At 54.4% G+C, this 15,749-nt stretch overlaps 1 protein-coding gene across 2 annotated transcripts; it reads left to right on the top strand.

Annotated features, from left to right (window-relative positions):
- Positions 1–5,287: 5,287 nt before the first annotated feature.
- THAP7 (THAP domain containing 7) lies at positions 5,288–11,314 on the top strand. 2 transcript variants are annotated; one of them, XM_067532756.1, is made up of 5 exons: positions 5,288–5,445; positions 6,322–6,401; positions 7,049–7,204; positions 9,737–9,871; positions 10,399–11,314. In XM_067532756.1, exons 2-5 carry the CDS (start codon positions 6,322–6,324, stop codon positions 11,036–11,038), a joined length of 1,011 nt encoding a protein of 336 aa, XP_067388857.1. In that variant the 5' UTR covers positions 5,288–5,445; the 3' UTR covers positions 11,039–11,314. The 2 variants fall into 2 exon arrangements, with proteins under 2 accessions (XP_067388857.1, XP_067388858.1); XM_067532757.1 differs by having other exon boundaries at positions 5,351–5,445; positions 6,289–6,401.
- The last annotated feature ends 4,435 nt before the right edge of the window (positions 11,315–15,749 follow it).

Below are 15,749 nucleotides of genomic sequence, written 5' to 3' on the forward strand. Positions count from 1 at the left end.
CAAATGCAGAGGTAAAATAACCTCTCTGCTCCTACTCAAGATTCCCGTTTATGCATCCCAGGATTGCATCAGCCCTTTTTGCCCACAGTGTTGCACTAGGAGCTCGTGTTCAGCTGATTAGCCACCACGACCCCCAAATCTTTTTCAGAGTTCCTGCTACCCAGGAGAGAGTTCCCCAGCCTATAAGTACAGTTGACTGTACTTTTTGTTCCTAGATGAACGACTTTACATTTGGCCATTATTAATTTGGCTGTGGATTGTTCACTTGCTCCCAGTTTGCTAAACGATCCAGGTCACTCTGTATCAGTGATGTGTCCTCTTCATTATTTACCCTTCCCCCAATCGCTGGGTCATCTGCAAACATTATCAGTGATGACTTTGTTTTCTTTCAGCTCATTGATAAAAATGTTAAGTAGCATAGGGCCAAGAATTGATCCATGCAGGACCCCCCTGCGAGAAACAACCCTGCTTGACGATGATTCCTCATTTACAATTACATTTTGAGACCTATCAGTTAGCCAGTTTTTAATCTATGTAATGTGTGCATTCATGGCAACAAAGATCAGTTAAACTGGAGACTTCTCAAAGATGCCATCAAAGAAGGTGCAGATAAACAGGTAGGCAAGAAGTTACTAACTAAGAAAAAAACATGGAAACGGATACAATCACTGTTCTGCTAGATGAAAGAAAGTAAAAGCACACAGATCGACAGCAGAAAACGAATACCAAAGACTAACTAAAGTGATAAAGAATAAAAGCAGATTAGCAAAGTCTGAATGGCTGAATTAGAAATGCAAATAATTTGAAGAACTGGATAAAGAAAACAAACAAAGTAAAATGTTTCAAAAAGTTTAAATTACAGAAGGAAAGTGACCAATGCAACCCTTAAGGACAAAAATGAACAATATCTGACAGATCCTAAAGACAAGAACGAGAGATGGCGAGAACATATCAAAGAATTATATGGTGATGATAGAACTGAAAAACGTCAACTAGATATCAACCAAGTTAGCCTGTCAATAATGGATGAAGACATCATGGTAGCAATAAAAATACTTCTGAATGAAAAGCAGTAGGTTGTGGTGGAATACTAGCTGATTTGTAATGAGGTAATGAAGAATATGTTTGCCAAAGGATTTTACAACTTCACTGTGTATCCAAATCCCAGAAAAGAACACTACTATGGATTGTAAAGACTACAGAACAAGCAGCGTAGTATTGCTTCTAAGATACTTTTGCAAATTGTTCAGAACCAAGTACCAGGACAGATTGATAAGGGAATAAGCAAACAACAATATGACTTCCAATGTGGGAAAGGCACGATAAACGCCATTGTGAACTTGAAGCTCATTTTAGAAAGATAAATTGAAAAGGGGAAAACAATATTCTTGTGTTTTATTGACTTCCAAAAAGCATTCGACAGAAGCTACCGCTACAAACTGCTCAATATATTAAGATCTGTGGGGATCGATGGATACAAACTCCGAGTAATAAAACAATTATACTGGCATCAGAAGGTAATAATAATGGGAGATGAAAATGAAAAGCTAATGAAGATCCAGTGAGGAGTGAGATAAGGCGGTATAATGCAACTGACTTTATTTGACATTTATAGTGAGTATTTGATTACATTAATGGAAGAAACAGAAGAAGGCATTAAGATTAATGGAAAATGAATGAAAACATTCACTACGTAGATGACATAGTGCTGTTGGGTGATTCAAAAGAAAGTCTTATGATGTTAGTGGAGATTATATATGAATATGGCAAAATATATGGTCTAAAGTTGAATGTGGACAAGACAAAAACTATGGCGGCATGCAGGGATCCCTGGAAAACATGCAAGAGTCCAGTGAATGTCACAGCCATGCAGCAAGTGAGAAATTATTGCTATTTAGGAAGCATCATGACAGAAGATGGAAGATTGGATATTGAAGTCAGCACCAGAATAGCAAGAGTTCAAGAGACATTCTGGAAGAATAAACCTTTGATGAGAAGGGGCATAAATCTGAAGACTAAATTTCTGACTCTTGCAAACATACATTTGGTCTATGTTAAGTTACTGGGAAACATGGACCTTCAAACAATCGATAATAAAGAAACTACAGTCCTTTAAATTATGGTGTTATAGGAAAATTCTGAAAAAATCATGGATAGACCACGTAACCAACAACGAAGATGACTGGAACAAAGCAAATGTTAATTAGAGGTCTTATGAAAAGACAGGTTCAATTTGCAGGGTGCATTTTAAGAGGTTCAGCGAGCGATGCATGTTTACGGGCACTGGAAGGGAAAGTTGACAGCAGAAGAACACAAAGCAGAAAAAGGTCTTGTCTGGACGATGGGTGGATCAAAAGGACTACTCATTCACAAAGAGATTAGCAGAGGTCCATACCCATGTAAGAAGATGACAAATGTGTGCCATGCTGATTTTGCACCAGGTGCATACAATCCTGGTGACATCATGAAACGAAATGAGAAAGAAGACAAACTTGAGCCGCTGGTTATTAAGGGATGGTTTCCCCATTGAAATCCAAACTTTGTCGCTTCCAAAAGTGAACGCCGCTCGTGAACTGAATCTGGAGAGCAGGCACTTTACACTCCTTTGTCTGGTTTCTCTTGCAAGGTCCCTGAATGCGAATACAGCAATTAGTGCGGGGCAGAACTCAAGGAGGAAAATGATGTTTGTGAAGGGAGGAAGAATAAGAGAGTCTAGCAAAGCTGGGATTTGAATGTATCAAGAGCACAATATATAACCACGCCATTGTCTTAACCACTCAGCCACCCCATCTGAGGAGGATATGAGCACTTATCTCCTTCTCAGATCTTGATTACCTATTACAAGGGGTGGGCTTTCCAACACACAATTTCTGTGCTATTATACATGACTAAGAAAAAGGAACAAACCCCAGAAACAGACTCTGTGTGTGGACAGCTGCATTTGCTGTTTGGATTCTGCATCTCAGAAAAATGGATATGCTCTAGTTCAATCACAGCTATTGGACTGGAAGCAAGAATTAATTTAGAGAAACCTCCGGCCTGCACCATGCAGAGTCATAATTGTTTCTTCTGGATTTGGAATCTATGAACTGGTCTGTGGCTATAAACTGAGGGCAGAGGCGATATGAGCCGGCATCTCCAGCACCAGGGGTTGTTTCTAAAGAATATGGACTGGATTCTGCTCATATTTAAACCAATCCAGAACAATTTCATCTCAGTCGGGTATGACTCTGGATTGACTCCAGGGAAGCTGAGATCAGAATTCAGCCCTGATCCCATTGCAGTCAGGGGTGGCTCCGGATTGACGCTGGGTGATGTTCCTCCATAGACTGGCAGATGCATGGCATGAACTGGGAGCATGGAGGGACCAGTAATTGTCTCCTGAGGGACTGTGTCTTCCTACGGCTCCCAGAGGTGCTAGGATATTTCAAAGCTTTGGAGACGCAGCTGCCCCTGCAAAGCAGTTAAACCCTTCTCCAGCTGAGAGCTGTGTCTTCTCGCAAGGGGCTGGTGTTGTAAGAGGCAGAGATGTCTAGAGCTCCTACTCACCCAGCCTCGGTGAGGAGAAATTAAAAAGACTGGGACTTTTCGGCTTGGAAAAGAGACAACTAAGGGAAGATATGTTAGAGGTCTATAAAAACATGAATAGTGTCAAGAAAATGAATAGGGAAGTGTTATTTACCCCTTCACATAATACAAGACCCAGGGGTCACCCAATGAAATTAACAGGCAGTAGGTTTAAAACAAAGAAAAGGAAATACTTCACCCAACACACAGCAAAGCTGTGGAACTCGTTGCCAGGGGTTGTTGTGAAGGCCAAAAGTATAACTAAGTTCAACAAGAATTAAATAAGTTCATGGAGGATAGGTTCATCAATGGCTATTAGCCAATATGGTCAGAGATGCAACCCCATGCTCTGGGTATCCCTAAACCTCTGACGGCCAAAAGCTGGGACTGGAGAACAGGGGATGGATCACGCAATAGTTGCCCTGTTCTGTTCATTCTGAAGTACCAGGCAATGGCCACAGTCAGAAGATAGGACACTGGACTAGATGGTCTGGTCTGGTCTGACCCAGTATGGCCATTCTTATGAAGGAATGGTCAACAATTCTCTATTTAAGCCCTTTTCTTATGAAAAATTGGGTTTTACTCTAACTTGTTTTTTTCAAAAAGCGTTGCTTGCCAGTAAATTTTGAATTTTCATCCAAAAACCAAATGCTCAAGACCCCACACCTTCTCTGTGTTGTCTGAGCGCGGTTAAGTGCATTCCACTGCCTACCAGGAAGGCGGAATCCTGCCTTGTTAGATCTGACTCGGTGGGCAATAACCTCCCGGTGAAATGTCGGTAGTGACGGTGTAAGGTTATGAATTCCCCCATAGGATGTGACACGTCCAAAGCCAGCCAGCACTTCCCTAGGCCTAGGCCATTTGACAGGCCTGGCCCAAGCGAAGGAAGGTGGGATTAGCTCAACTGCGTATGGTGAGTAGGGCCAGCGAGAGGGCAGGGCAGGAAAGAGCAGAGAGAATGGATGATTGGCGTTTCAGCAAGCACAAGCGGGGGGGGGGGGATGAGCGAGAGCCTCCATCCCCGCCAGGTGCCATGTCACCATCCTGGTTGCCTGGACGTGTCGTGTCACCATCCTCACGGCCTGGATGCACCGAGTCGCCGTCCTCGCGGCCTAGATGCGCCGAGTCGCCGGCCTGAGAGCCTGGAGACATTGCATTGCCGTCCTTGCAGCCTGGAGACACAGAGTTGCCATCCTTGCGGTCTGGCTGCACCAAGTTGCTGTCCTCATGGCCTGGATGCGCCGGGTCGGCGCCCTGGATGCTCTGAGTTGCTGTCCTCTCAACCCGGGCGTGCCGGGGGCAGCCTGCAGCCAGCTGGGCAGCCACGGGGCCGGGAGGTCACTGGGCCGAGCCTCCAAGACCCCTCCACCTGGTCACCGGAGACGAGAAAGGAGCCACCTCAGGGCCATGGGCCACTGCGGGGGGGGAGGGGCTGCCCTGTGGGGATCTGCACCACCCCTGAGGGAAAGGGCGGGGCTCTGTGAGGAAGGGGCGGGGCTTGTAGTAGACTTTGAGGGCGGGGCGGGGTTTGTAGGCAGGAAGAGGCGTGGCTTGTCTCCGGGCTCCGAAGCCGTGGCGGGCGGCGGGGGGCGGGGCTCCCCGTCGGAGAGTGACGCGTCACCCCCTCCCTCCACCCCACCACGGGGCAGGCGCTTGAAATCCGATTGGCCGCCGCCGACCCCACCCCCGCTGTCGCGCGCAGGGAGGGACTCGCGCTCGCTCCGCGAGGGGGCGTTAGCGGCCGTCGCCAGCTCTCGCGAGAACGCGGCAAGAGGCCAAACTGCGCCTGCGCCGGAGGCGGGGAGAGGAGGGGGAACCGCCAGCGTCAGACCCGGGCCTGCTGCTGCGGCGTCCGTGTGGAGTGATGGGAGCGGGGAGGTGAGACGGGACCCCCCCCCTCCACCGCGTCACCGCCTCCCTGGGGGGAATCCCCCGCTGCGTCACAGCCCCGCCCCCACGGGGGTTCCCTGCCAACAGCCCCCCTCTGTTGGTAGGCGCCCCCTTCCCTGGGGGATTCCCTGCCCCCCCCCGTGTGACTCGCCCCCATCCCCCCGCCTCTGCCCCGGGCCGCGTCCCGCCGGGGCTGTTTGTCCCCCCGGGATCGCCCCTCCCCCCCCCCAGCCGCCGCACCCGGTTCCTGCCTCTCCTCCGCAGCTGGGGTGCGAGCACCGGGGGGGGGCGCAAAGATGCGGATCGGGGGGGGGCCAAGCTCCCTGCGTCGCTGCAGCTGGGTCCCGGTTACTGGGGGGGGGGGAGACACGTATGGGGAACCTGAGAGCTGCAGTGCGTGGTGGGCATGTGGAGGGGGGCCTGGCGAGGGGGGGGTGGGGGGCAGATGTGGGTGGGGGCCTGGCGATAAGGGGGCGGGGGGCAGATGTGGGGGTGGGGGCCTGGCGATGGGGGTGAGGTGAGGAAGACTGAGAGCCATGGGGCTGGGAGGATAAGATACCGACCTGAGGATGTTGGGGGTTGATATTGTTGGGGGAGGGGAGGTGCCCTGGTTATGGGGGAGGAACATCATACAGGAGAAGGCAGAGAGCTTCTGTGGAGGGGGAGTCCCCAGGGGTCACCTACGGGGAAGGCTGAGAGCCGGGAAGGGTGGGGGGGGGTTAGATATTGATGGGGGACTATCCCGGCTATAACGGAGGGTTGGCATCAGGGTTCCCGACTGTGAGCGACTGGCTGGGTCATAGCTACAGAGCAGGGGTGAGTGCTTCTCAGGGCCTCCCCATCTCTGTCTCTCTCTCCCTGCAGATGCCCCGTCACTGCTCTGCTGCCGGCTGCTGCACCCGGGACACCCGCGAGACCCGCAACCGAGGCATCTCCTTCCATCGGTAAGAGCCACCCCGGTCCTGCTCCCTCCCCTCGACCTTCCCTTATGGCCGACTCTCCCTTCCCGCCCCCCATGGGTAAGGTGCAAGGGGGCCATCCAGATACACTGAATGGCAGCACCTTTAACACCCACAGAAAGGAAACATTTTCCCAGCACCACCGCCAGCCTGCGGCACTCCCTGTTGCAGGGAATTGCTCGTTAGCATCAAAGCTTGTTTCTCCAAAACCACAGCAGTGTCCTGGTGTTATCAAGGAATCACTGGGAGGCTAGGATCAAACTTCCCCTCTGGGCAGGTTATTCCAGAACTGCCCACTAGAAGTTCTAGGAGGTGCCTTTCATCTTCCTCTGAAGCTGCTGGAGTCTGTTGGAGGTGCGATGCTGGGCTAGATGGGCCTTTGATCTGCTTCGTTCTGGTTGGTCCAATGTCCCAGCTTCAGTGGAGCCTTTGAGCTGGTGGGGATCATTTGGAGGTTGAGTTGCTTTTTCTTCAACAAGGACAGTGTCATCTCTAGGCTGAAAATTCTTGAGAAGGAGGGGTGGTTGTTCTTGGATCTGCCTGTGCCCCCCATGGAGCCCCTCTTTGTCACAGTTGAACCCCCAGTCCACGCCTCTCTTGGGAGCTGAACGGTGCCATCTGTACCCCCGCAGGCTGCCCAAGAAGGACAACCCACGGCGCAGCGTGTGGCTGGAGAACTGCCGGCGGAAGGATCCGAGCGGCCAGGGCCCCTGGAACCCAGCCTCTGACTACATCTACTTCTGCTCCAGACACTTTGAGAAGAGCTGCTTCGAGATGGTGGGGATCAGGTGGGTGCAGGAAGCCGAGCCGACGCCAGGGTGGCCCGGCTCTGTGCCCCAAAGCTGGGTCACACTACAGAATCTGAGTCCAGCCAGTCTGGCAGGTGAGCTTTCACACCAGCTCTCCCTGACTCTGCCCACAGCTGGAGGGCGGAGAGGAGCAGCTCCATCAGCCACGTAAACGCCTGGTCCTGGTGCTCTGCCCACTGGAAGGGTGCATTGGACCATGTGGTGCCCTGGCCTGAGCTCTCTTCATCTGCCCTCTGGAAGGATGGACTGGCCCATATGTTTCCCCCTAGTCCTGACATACCCTCCTTCCCCCACCAAAAGATGGATTGGTCTGTATGGATCCCCCTAGTCCTGGCATGTTCCTCTGAAGTTGGACTAGTCTATATAGTTCCCCCTAGTCTTGACACTCACTGCCCCCAAAGATGGACTGGTTCCCTCTAGTCCAGATGTGCCCACCGTCCCCTCTCTGTGAGGCTGGACTGGACTGTAGGGTTCCCCCACCTTCCAGTCAAGACAGCTGTTTCCGGGAAGATGAACTGGTCTGTATGATCCCACTAGTCCAGATGCACTTACCCTCCCCATGAGGATGGACTGATCTGCATGGTTTCTCCCGTCTAGATATTCCCCTCTACCTGTGAAGATAGACTGGTCCATATTGTCCCCCCAGATCCAGACACATCCCCTCTCCCTGTGAGGAGTGACTGGATCGTGAGTCCCCTCAGGCCTAGAGTTTTCTTAAGGTCTGTTTGTCACAGTTCCTTGGCCCCATTTTTCAGTGAGGTCTGATGGAACGCAGTGCTGGTTGGTTACAGCAGATCTCTTGGTGTAAGGTCTTTCCAGTGAGCAAAGAAATGCGTGGCGTGGGGGTTTAAAGTTTAGGTTTTTTGAGAACATAAAAGTAATGTCAAATAAGCATTATATTCTGCACTGGGGTTTATTGTGATGGAGGTTAAACGTACCCACAACCACTTACCCGCATAATTAAAGTCATTCCTCAGGCGTGTAATAGGACAGGGAAGTTAACCGGGAACAGGATAGGGTGTGAATTTAAAGCACTATAGCTATTCTAGAATAATGATATGGATATAAGAGCTCTTCCAATCAGTTTCCCTCTGTAGACCGTAATAACCCCCAATTCTTATCTAGGGCTTCTCATTTTTAGATCTCAAAGCGCTTTACAAAGAAAGCCAGGACCATTATCCCATTATACAGTGGTGGTAATTAACCACTGGAACAATTTACCAAGGATCATGGTGGATTTCATCACTGACTATTTTAAAATCAAGATCGAATGTGGGTTTTTCTAAACGATCTGCTCTGGGAATAATTTGGGGGCAGTTGTCTGGCCTGTGTTATGGACTAGATGATCACAATAATCCCTTCTGGCCTTGGAATCTGTGAAGATACCTTCTGGCTTAAGATCAGGGACTCCGACTGCTTGTTCATGTGAACAAAGTGACTTACCTTTGCAGTAGCTGGATCAGCCTCTACAATTGCCCCGAAAAGCAAATGTTTGGGTCCATTTTCATTTTCAAAGTGTCAAACCTGGATGGCTGCATGTGAAGCTCCTGAATCCATGTTCAGGGCTGGATTCTGCAGACCTGTTCCAATTAGAACTCACGCCCAGGTGTGTGGCAATGAGGGTGATTATCCACTGGCGCAGACTCCCATGGGAAGTGAGTGTCCATCTCCTGATGGTTTTATATCCAGAAGAGGTGCTTTAATGAAACGCAAGTCACTGGGTTCAAGGCATGAGTGAAATGCTATGGCCTGTTAGATGTGTGGTCAGAGTAGATAATCTAATTCTGCCTCCCAACCTTAAAAATCTATGGATGTGGAGCCCTGAGGGCTGACTGTGGATCCAGTCGCAGGATTGGGTCCTTAAACTCCTGAGTAAAACATGGCCTGGTTCAGAGGCCAATGGGGTTTGTGCAAGAGGGGGTAAAAACTCAGGCTGCTGCTTATTACGAAGCCTATATACAGGTGAAAATTATGACCACAAACTAAGCCCTGGTCGACATTTAAAATTGAGATCGACCTAGCTACGTGGCTCAGGGGTGTGAAAAATTCACACCTTTGAACACCGTAGTTAAGCCTGCCTAAGCCCCACTGTGGAGGAGGCTAGGTCAACGGAAGAATTCTCTCGGGAAGGCGGGTTACCTGCATTGATGGAAGAACCCCTTCCGTCGATGTCGGAAGTGTCTGTGCTCTGGTGCTAAAGGGTTACAGCTGCCGCTGTGCCACCCATAGCGTCGACACGGCCCAAGACAGACTGATCGATTAAAAATCTTATGCCCCAAAGTCACGGCGTGATCCTGGGCCTGGTGCTTCTTACGGGGCAAAGAGCCATTTAAAAATATTCCCAAGCCAGCAAAGAGAGACTCTGCTAAGTTAGTGGAACCGCGTTCCCATCCAAGCGTCCCCGTTCTGGGTGAGCTTCCTCTCAGGGTGATGCCTTTTGTGCAGGGCAGTGGGGTCCTCCCAAGACAGCTGGGCTGGGGATGGCTCATGCCTGCCGATGTCTCTCTGCAGTGGCTATCACCGGCTCAAGGAGGGAGCCGTCCCCACCATCTTTGAGTCCTCCAAGGCGCGCCGGGCGGCAAAGGTGAGGCCTCCAGGCCAGAAGAGCGATGACCCCAAGTCTGCCAGGGCCTGGAGGAGGTGGAGGTGTGTGCCCGGCCTGTGTGTTGTCTGCTGGACTAAGGGGGGCAGGGGCTGGGTCATGGAGTGAGGGGCTGGGTTGTCTTTTCCCGACGCAGAGCCTCCGAGCAGGGGGCTGTGCAGGCCAGACTGTGACTAGAAGGGCCCGGGAGGCTGATCAGGGCTCGGTCATGACAGGGGCAATGGGTGAGGGTGAGGAGCTGGGACCGGAGGCCAGATCTGGGAGGCAGGGAATGAAGTCACGGTCAGGTGGGTGGGGCAGCCCTGGATGTGGTCTCCTGGGCTAGATTGAGGGGGTGGGGTCAGGGTCTGGGGGTGGGAGGAGCCGGGGCTGCCCATGTATGTTGACCCCTGGGCTAGGTTGGGGGTGAGGTCAGGGTCTAGGTGTGGGAGGGGCCACTCCAAGTTTGGATTGGGGCTGGGTCAGGGGTTGGGGAGGTTTGGGCTGGTCTGGGGCTCTGGGGTTCTGCTGAGCTTGCCCCCTGCAGTGCATTGTGGGATGGGCTCTGACCACCCCGTTCCTCTCCCTGCAGGCGCGATCCCAGCCGAGAGGAGCAGGACGCCCCAGCCCACGTGGACATCTCGTGCTTCCCAGAGGAGGCGGAGTCCGAGCCGGCCACGCCCGCAGCCGCCCCCACTGCTGAGCACCGCAGCCTGCCTGGGCCCCTCCCCCAGGGGGTGGAGCTAGAGGATCAGCACGATGTCATCCTGGCCAGCCTGTCAGACATCCTCCTGGAGCACCCAGCTGTGGCCACGGGCCAGGAGGCGGCCACAGCCACGCCGGCGCTCCCGGAGACGGACGCCCCGGGGCTCCCAGAGACAGATGCCCCCTCAGAGGCCGAGGCCCCTGCGCCGCCTGCCCCGGAGCCGCCCCGCCCCGTCTCCCCCTCCTTCTACATGCTGCGCCTGCCACCCCCGGCCGGCGCCTACATCCAGAGCGAGCACAGCTACCAGGTGGGCAGCGCCCTGCTGTGGAAGCGGCGGGCAGAGGCCGCGCTGGACGCCCTGGACCGGGTCCAGCGGCAGCTACAGGCCTGCAAGCGGCGGGAACAGCGGCTGCGCCTGCGCATCTGCGAGCTGCAGCGGGAGCGGCGGGCGGCCCCGGACATGCGGCGTCAGCTCAAGGAGCACCTCCAGGTCTTCGAACTGCAGCTGCTCCGTGAGCTCGAGTGAGCCCGGGACTGTGCATGGGGGGCGGCTTCGCTCCACCCCAGAGGAGCTGCATGAGAATCACGCCTCTGCCCGGGCCGGCCGTCTCTCCAGGAAGGCCTTGGGCTCCGTCGCTATGCCTCGACCGCGGACTGAGCTCGCCCCCTCCCTGTAAACGGTGGCATGCCAGGGCTGCAGACGCAAGCCAGGTAACGGCACTTCCCTCCCCCCACCTTTGCCTCTGTGCCAGTGTGATGGATTCGTGGGGGGGTTGTAAATAAAGTCTTGTTTTGTACTGAGGTGATGGGCCTGGCCTGGCCCGGGAAAGTGGTGAATTCTCAATCTGTTCATGACTTCAGATCACGATTGGACGCCTTTCTGAAAGACGGGCTTAGCCAAATACAAGTTATTGAGCGCAATTCAGGGATGATGGGGTGAAATTCTATGACCTGTATTCTACAGGAGGTCAGACCAGATGATCTAACGATCCCTCCTGGCTTTAAAGTCTGGGAATCTATGAGAGCATGTGATATTCAAAGCCGGCGCTATTTAGGGATTTATACGATGCTCATCACCATAGACTCCACGCACCTAAAATACTGGATAAAGGAAGTTTTGTTTTGATGAGGAGGATGGCAGCAAAATCTTCTAAGTATAAGAAAATAGAGGGGCCAGACGGCGTCTGCTATAGTCCCAAAGGATTAGATTTAAACAAGAACACGATGCCCACATTAGCTATCAAACAGCTCAAAATCCCCAGCCCAGCCCATCTCTCCAAGGCAAATCTCCCTCCTTCATGTCCAGACTTTCCCACCTGCCACTGTTACCCATTTTCATTACCCAACCAAGCCAAATTGCTTGAGCCGTGGGGGTGACCCCTGAGCCATGCCTCTTCACACCTCTGCCCCGTGCCCCATCTCTGACCCAGCAAGGATAATAAACTATTGTCACATTTACACACCAACACGTGAACACAGGCCATGCACAACAGCCAAACTCAGCAGGTGGGATTATGGGTTAATGGCACGTAAATCAGGCTGCACAGAGCAGGCTTCGCCTCTGCTCCACCCTAGAGGGAGCAGAAAACCCCAGCCCTCCAGCTCCAGCATCATGTAGATGCTAATCGGTCAGTTTAGGAGCCCCAAACTTGGCAAGCTGAGCCGCTGAGGGCCGGTATTTCTGAGACGCTCACGTGGAAGGCAGTGTGTCTGTGCGTGCATCCCTCCTCCCTTCTGCTGGTGGGGGTGAGCCCTGCTCTCTGCATATGTGAGTGTGTGCATCTCCCTCGCCCTCTCAACTCCAAAACCTCACATCAGATTTTCCCCAGCCATCCCAAGAAGATTTGTCGTCTGGGGGAGCTCTATCCCCCCAAAAAACCAAGCTGGCAGCGGGCTGGCTTCATTATCACTTGAGGCGACTCACAACCCCACCTCCGCCATGTAGCATCAGTCCCTGTTTCGGAACCTCCCCTTTTCTAACCCAGCTGGGCCGGGAGTGGGGTTAAAGCCAGGAACCTAAAAGGGGAACCTGAAGTGAACAGCTGGGAAGGAGCCGGCTCACCACCCTCGGATATGGAGCAGCCACTAGAGGGAGTTGAAGGGGCACGTTACTAGTGAGCTTTACACTCACAAAGCCAGAGGAAGGCTGGCATCAGCTCGGTACCCGTGTCAGTTTGGGGTGATGCCTGGGGCTGGTGCCTGCCCCTCTGTCCTGGGGAAACTGCCCCACAGGCCCTGGGGTTCTCAGACCAGGGAGAGTTTTGGTTAGAACTGGGTGTAATTGTTCTACCTACACTTTTTTGGTAAAACATACGGATTTGGTGACACAGACCTTTAGTGACAGATGTTTATAGAGACATGGAGAACACGGAGGCCTTAGCGCCCTTCGTCCATTTAGGCCTGAATTAGTAATTTCATAATTGTGTGTGTGTAAACCCCAAACCAGCCAAGATTACTGAAAATCAGGGAGCTGCTCCCAGCTGGCCCCAATCCCAGATCCACAGTCGATGTAACCCACTGCCGCTTCTTGCGCTATGGCGATTGACACCAGCTCCCCTGTACCCCAACCCTTGTTCTCCTTCACTGCCAACTGGCCTGTTCCATGTCGCCCTGTCTCCCCCAGCCGGGAACTCAGCGGGATCCTTGCCTGCCTGGAGGGCAGGGGCCCGATGGAGGAGGGGGAGCACCCAGATGCCATCACCTCCCAACCCCCCTCACGCCAACACTCGGTTAATGCTGTGGGTGGCCGGCAGCCAGGACGGGGCGGGTGGGGCCTCGTGTGGCAAAGCCTCGGCTAAAACGGGCTGCTCCGGTGACACAAAGGGAACCCCACGTCCCAGGGGAATGGATACAGCCCACGGCCTCTCCCAGAGCACCCAGTTGACCCAGCTCCATGCCAGCTACGACGCAGGGCGCCACGGCAGGTGGCCCCGCTGGGAGACGGGGCATCCCGTGGGGGGTGAGCCCCCTTCACACCGCGCCTGCGGAGCCAGCGGGCACTGGGGAAGAAGCCTGGATATGGAGTCGAGATGCTCGCGGCCCTCGGGCAATGAGTGCGAAGAGGCGATGCCCACCCTGGCACTGGCTCTCAGCCGAGCCAGGCCTCGCCTCCGTGGCAGGGTCCAGGAAGTGCCTGGCCTGATGGGCCCTGAGCTCAGTGACGGTGCCCGAGAGGCGGCCAGCACAAGGCGACAGACCGGCCTCGCTCGCAAGTCGCTGGTTTTCCTGTTCTAGCCACGTTTCCTGCCCAGCCCCGGCTGTGCCGTCACTGCCCAGTGGCTGCTGTGGGCCCCGACGCCATGGGCCGCGTGCTCGCCCTCCTCCTCCTCGGCTGTGAGTAGCTTCCCCTGCCCACCCCGTGGCCGACGTGCCCCCCACCTGCTCCCCATAGCCGGTGTGTCCTCCCGTCCGGACCCCCACCCCTGGGGCTGTCAGGTCGCTCAGCGGCTGGGATGTGCTGGCTTGGTGCATCTCTAGAGCCGGGGCAGTGCCAGGGGCAGCCCTATTGCCACCCCCCCAGATCCCCTCCACTGCCCCACACAGGGCCCCCTCCACCCCCACACACATGCCCCTCCATCACCCCCTACTGACAGGGCTTCCCTTCCCCCAGCGTCCCATCCGCTACTTCCCCACCCCCTCCGCGTTCTGCCCTGGGCCCTGTGTCTGGCCTGCTCTGCAGCTGGCTCATGGTGCCTGGTCCTCCCATCAGGGCCCCCCCACTCTCCCCATAATGACCCCCTGTTTGTTGCAGGTGCCCTAAGGATTGGCCACCTCCTGGGTGCTGCAGCGCGTGAGTAACCCTGGGATGGGGGCTGGGACCCACGTGGGGGAGGGGGGGTTAGGCCACCACATCCCACTGCTGTTGAATGGGGGCTGGGGGGCCTGACACCCCCCCCCATGCAACCCTCTGGGCATCCCAGCCAGGCCCTTCCTGCTCTGAGAAGGGGCCAGACCATGGGGGAGAGCTCTCTGCCCCCCCCCGCCCCGGGTGGGGGAGGGCTTTAAGCCCTGGGATGTGGGGTGGGGAGCAGGTGTCTGCCCCCATAGGGGAGGGGAGTGGTCTCTGCTCATATGGGGGGTGATCCAAGGGAAAATCTCTGCCCCCTGGGGATTTGGGGCGTGGGAGAGGGGAGCAGTCTCTGCCCCCTGGGGTGTGGGGTTGGGAGCTCTGTGTCTTATTGCCCCTCCCTCTGTCACCCCAGACAAAGCCTCACTCTGGGTGACCCCAGCGGAGGGCGCGGTGCCCGTGGGGCAGCAGGTTTCCCTGCGCTGCCTCTGCCAGGTGCCCTGCACCCGACTCTTCCTCTACAGGGGCGCGAGCCCCGTCCCGGTGCGGCACGCGGAAGCGCAGGGCCAGGCGGCCGAGTTCCCCATCTCCCACGCCGGTCTAGGCGATGCCGGCAGTTACCGCTGTCGGTACCTCAGCAGAGGCTGGTTGCCCCAGTGGTCAGAGCAGAGCGACCCCGTCCAGCTGGTCGTGAGAGGTGAGTCCCCGAAAATGCGGCTGCCTCTGGGGTGGGGCACGCAGGTCAGTTATACAAGGACCCCCCTCACCTGGATCTGAGATGCAGCCACCTCTGGGGTGAGACGTAGGGGCTGTTTAACAGCACAAAGCAATACCCCAAGTGTTTGGGATAGGACGTGATGGAGAATGCAGCTGAAAGGGCAGAGGGTATTTAGGGCAGTCACAGGCATATGATGCTTTCCTGGAAGTATCTGAATGATCGTATTAAATGCCTGGGCCCTTCCTTCATCCCCCCCTCTTCTGTGCCCACTTCGTTCCCTTCCCAGCTCGCTCCCCTGCTTCTGAACTTTGTTGTCCTCATTTTTCTTCAACGAGCTGGATTTCCTCATGCCTTGACTTTAGCAAAGCTTTTGATCCGGTCTCTCACAGTATTCTTATCAGCAAGTTAAAGAAGTATGGGTTGGATGAATGGACTATCAAATGGATAGAGAACTGGCTAGAGCATAGGGCTCAACGAGTAGTGATCAATGGCTCCATGTCTAGCTGGCAACCGGTCACAAGCGGAGTTCCCCAGGGGTCGGTCCTGGGGCCGGTTTTGTTCAACATCTTCATTAATGATCTGGAGGATGGGGTAGATTGCACCCTCAGCAAGTTTGCGGACGACACTAAGCTGGGGGGAGTGGTAGATACCCTGGAAGGTAGGGATAGGATACAGAGTGACCTAAACAAACTGGAGGATTGGGCCAAAAGAAATCTAATGAGGTTCAACAAA

The sequence above is a fragment of the Emydura macquarii genome, unplaced genomic scaffold, assembly GCF_026122565.2.
Source record: "Emydura macquarii macquarii isolate MOO-44397 ecotype Brisbane River unplaced genomic scaffold, CSIRO-AGI_Emac_v2 contig_3296, whole genome shotgun sequence".
Lineage (NCBI taxonomy): Eukaryota > Metazoa > Chordata > Testudines > Chelidae > Emydura > Emydura macquarii.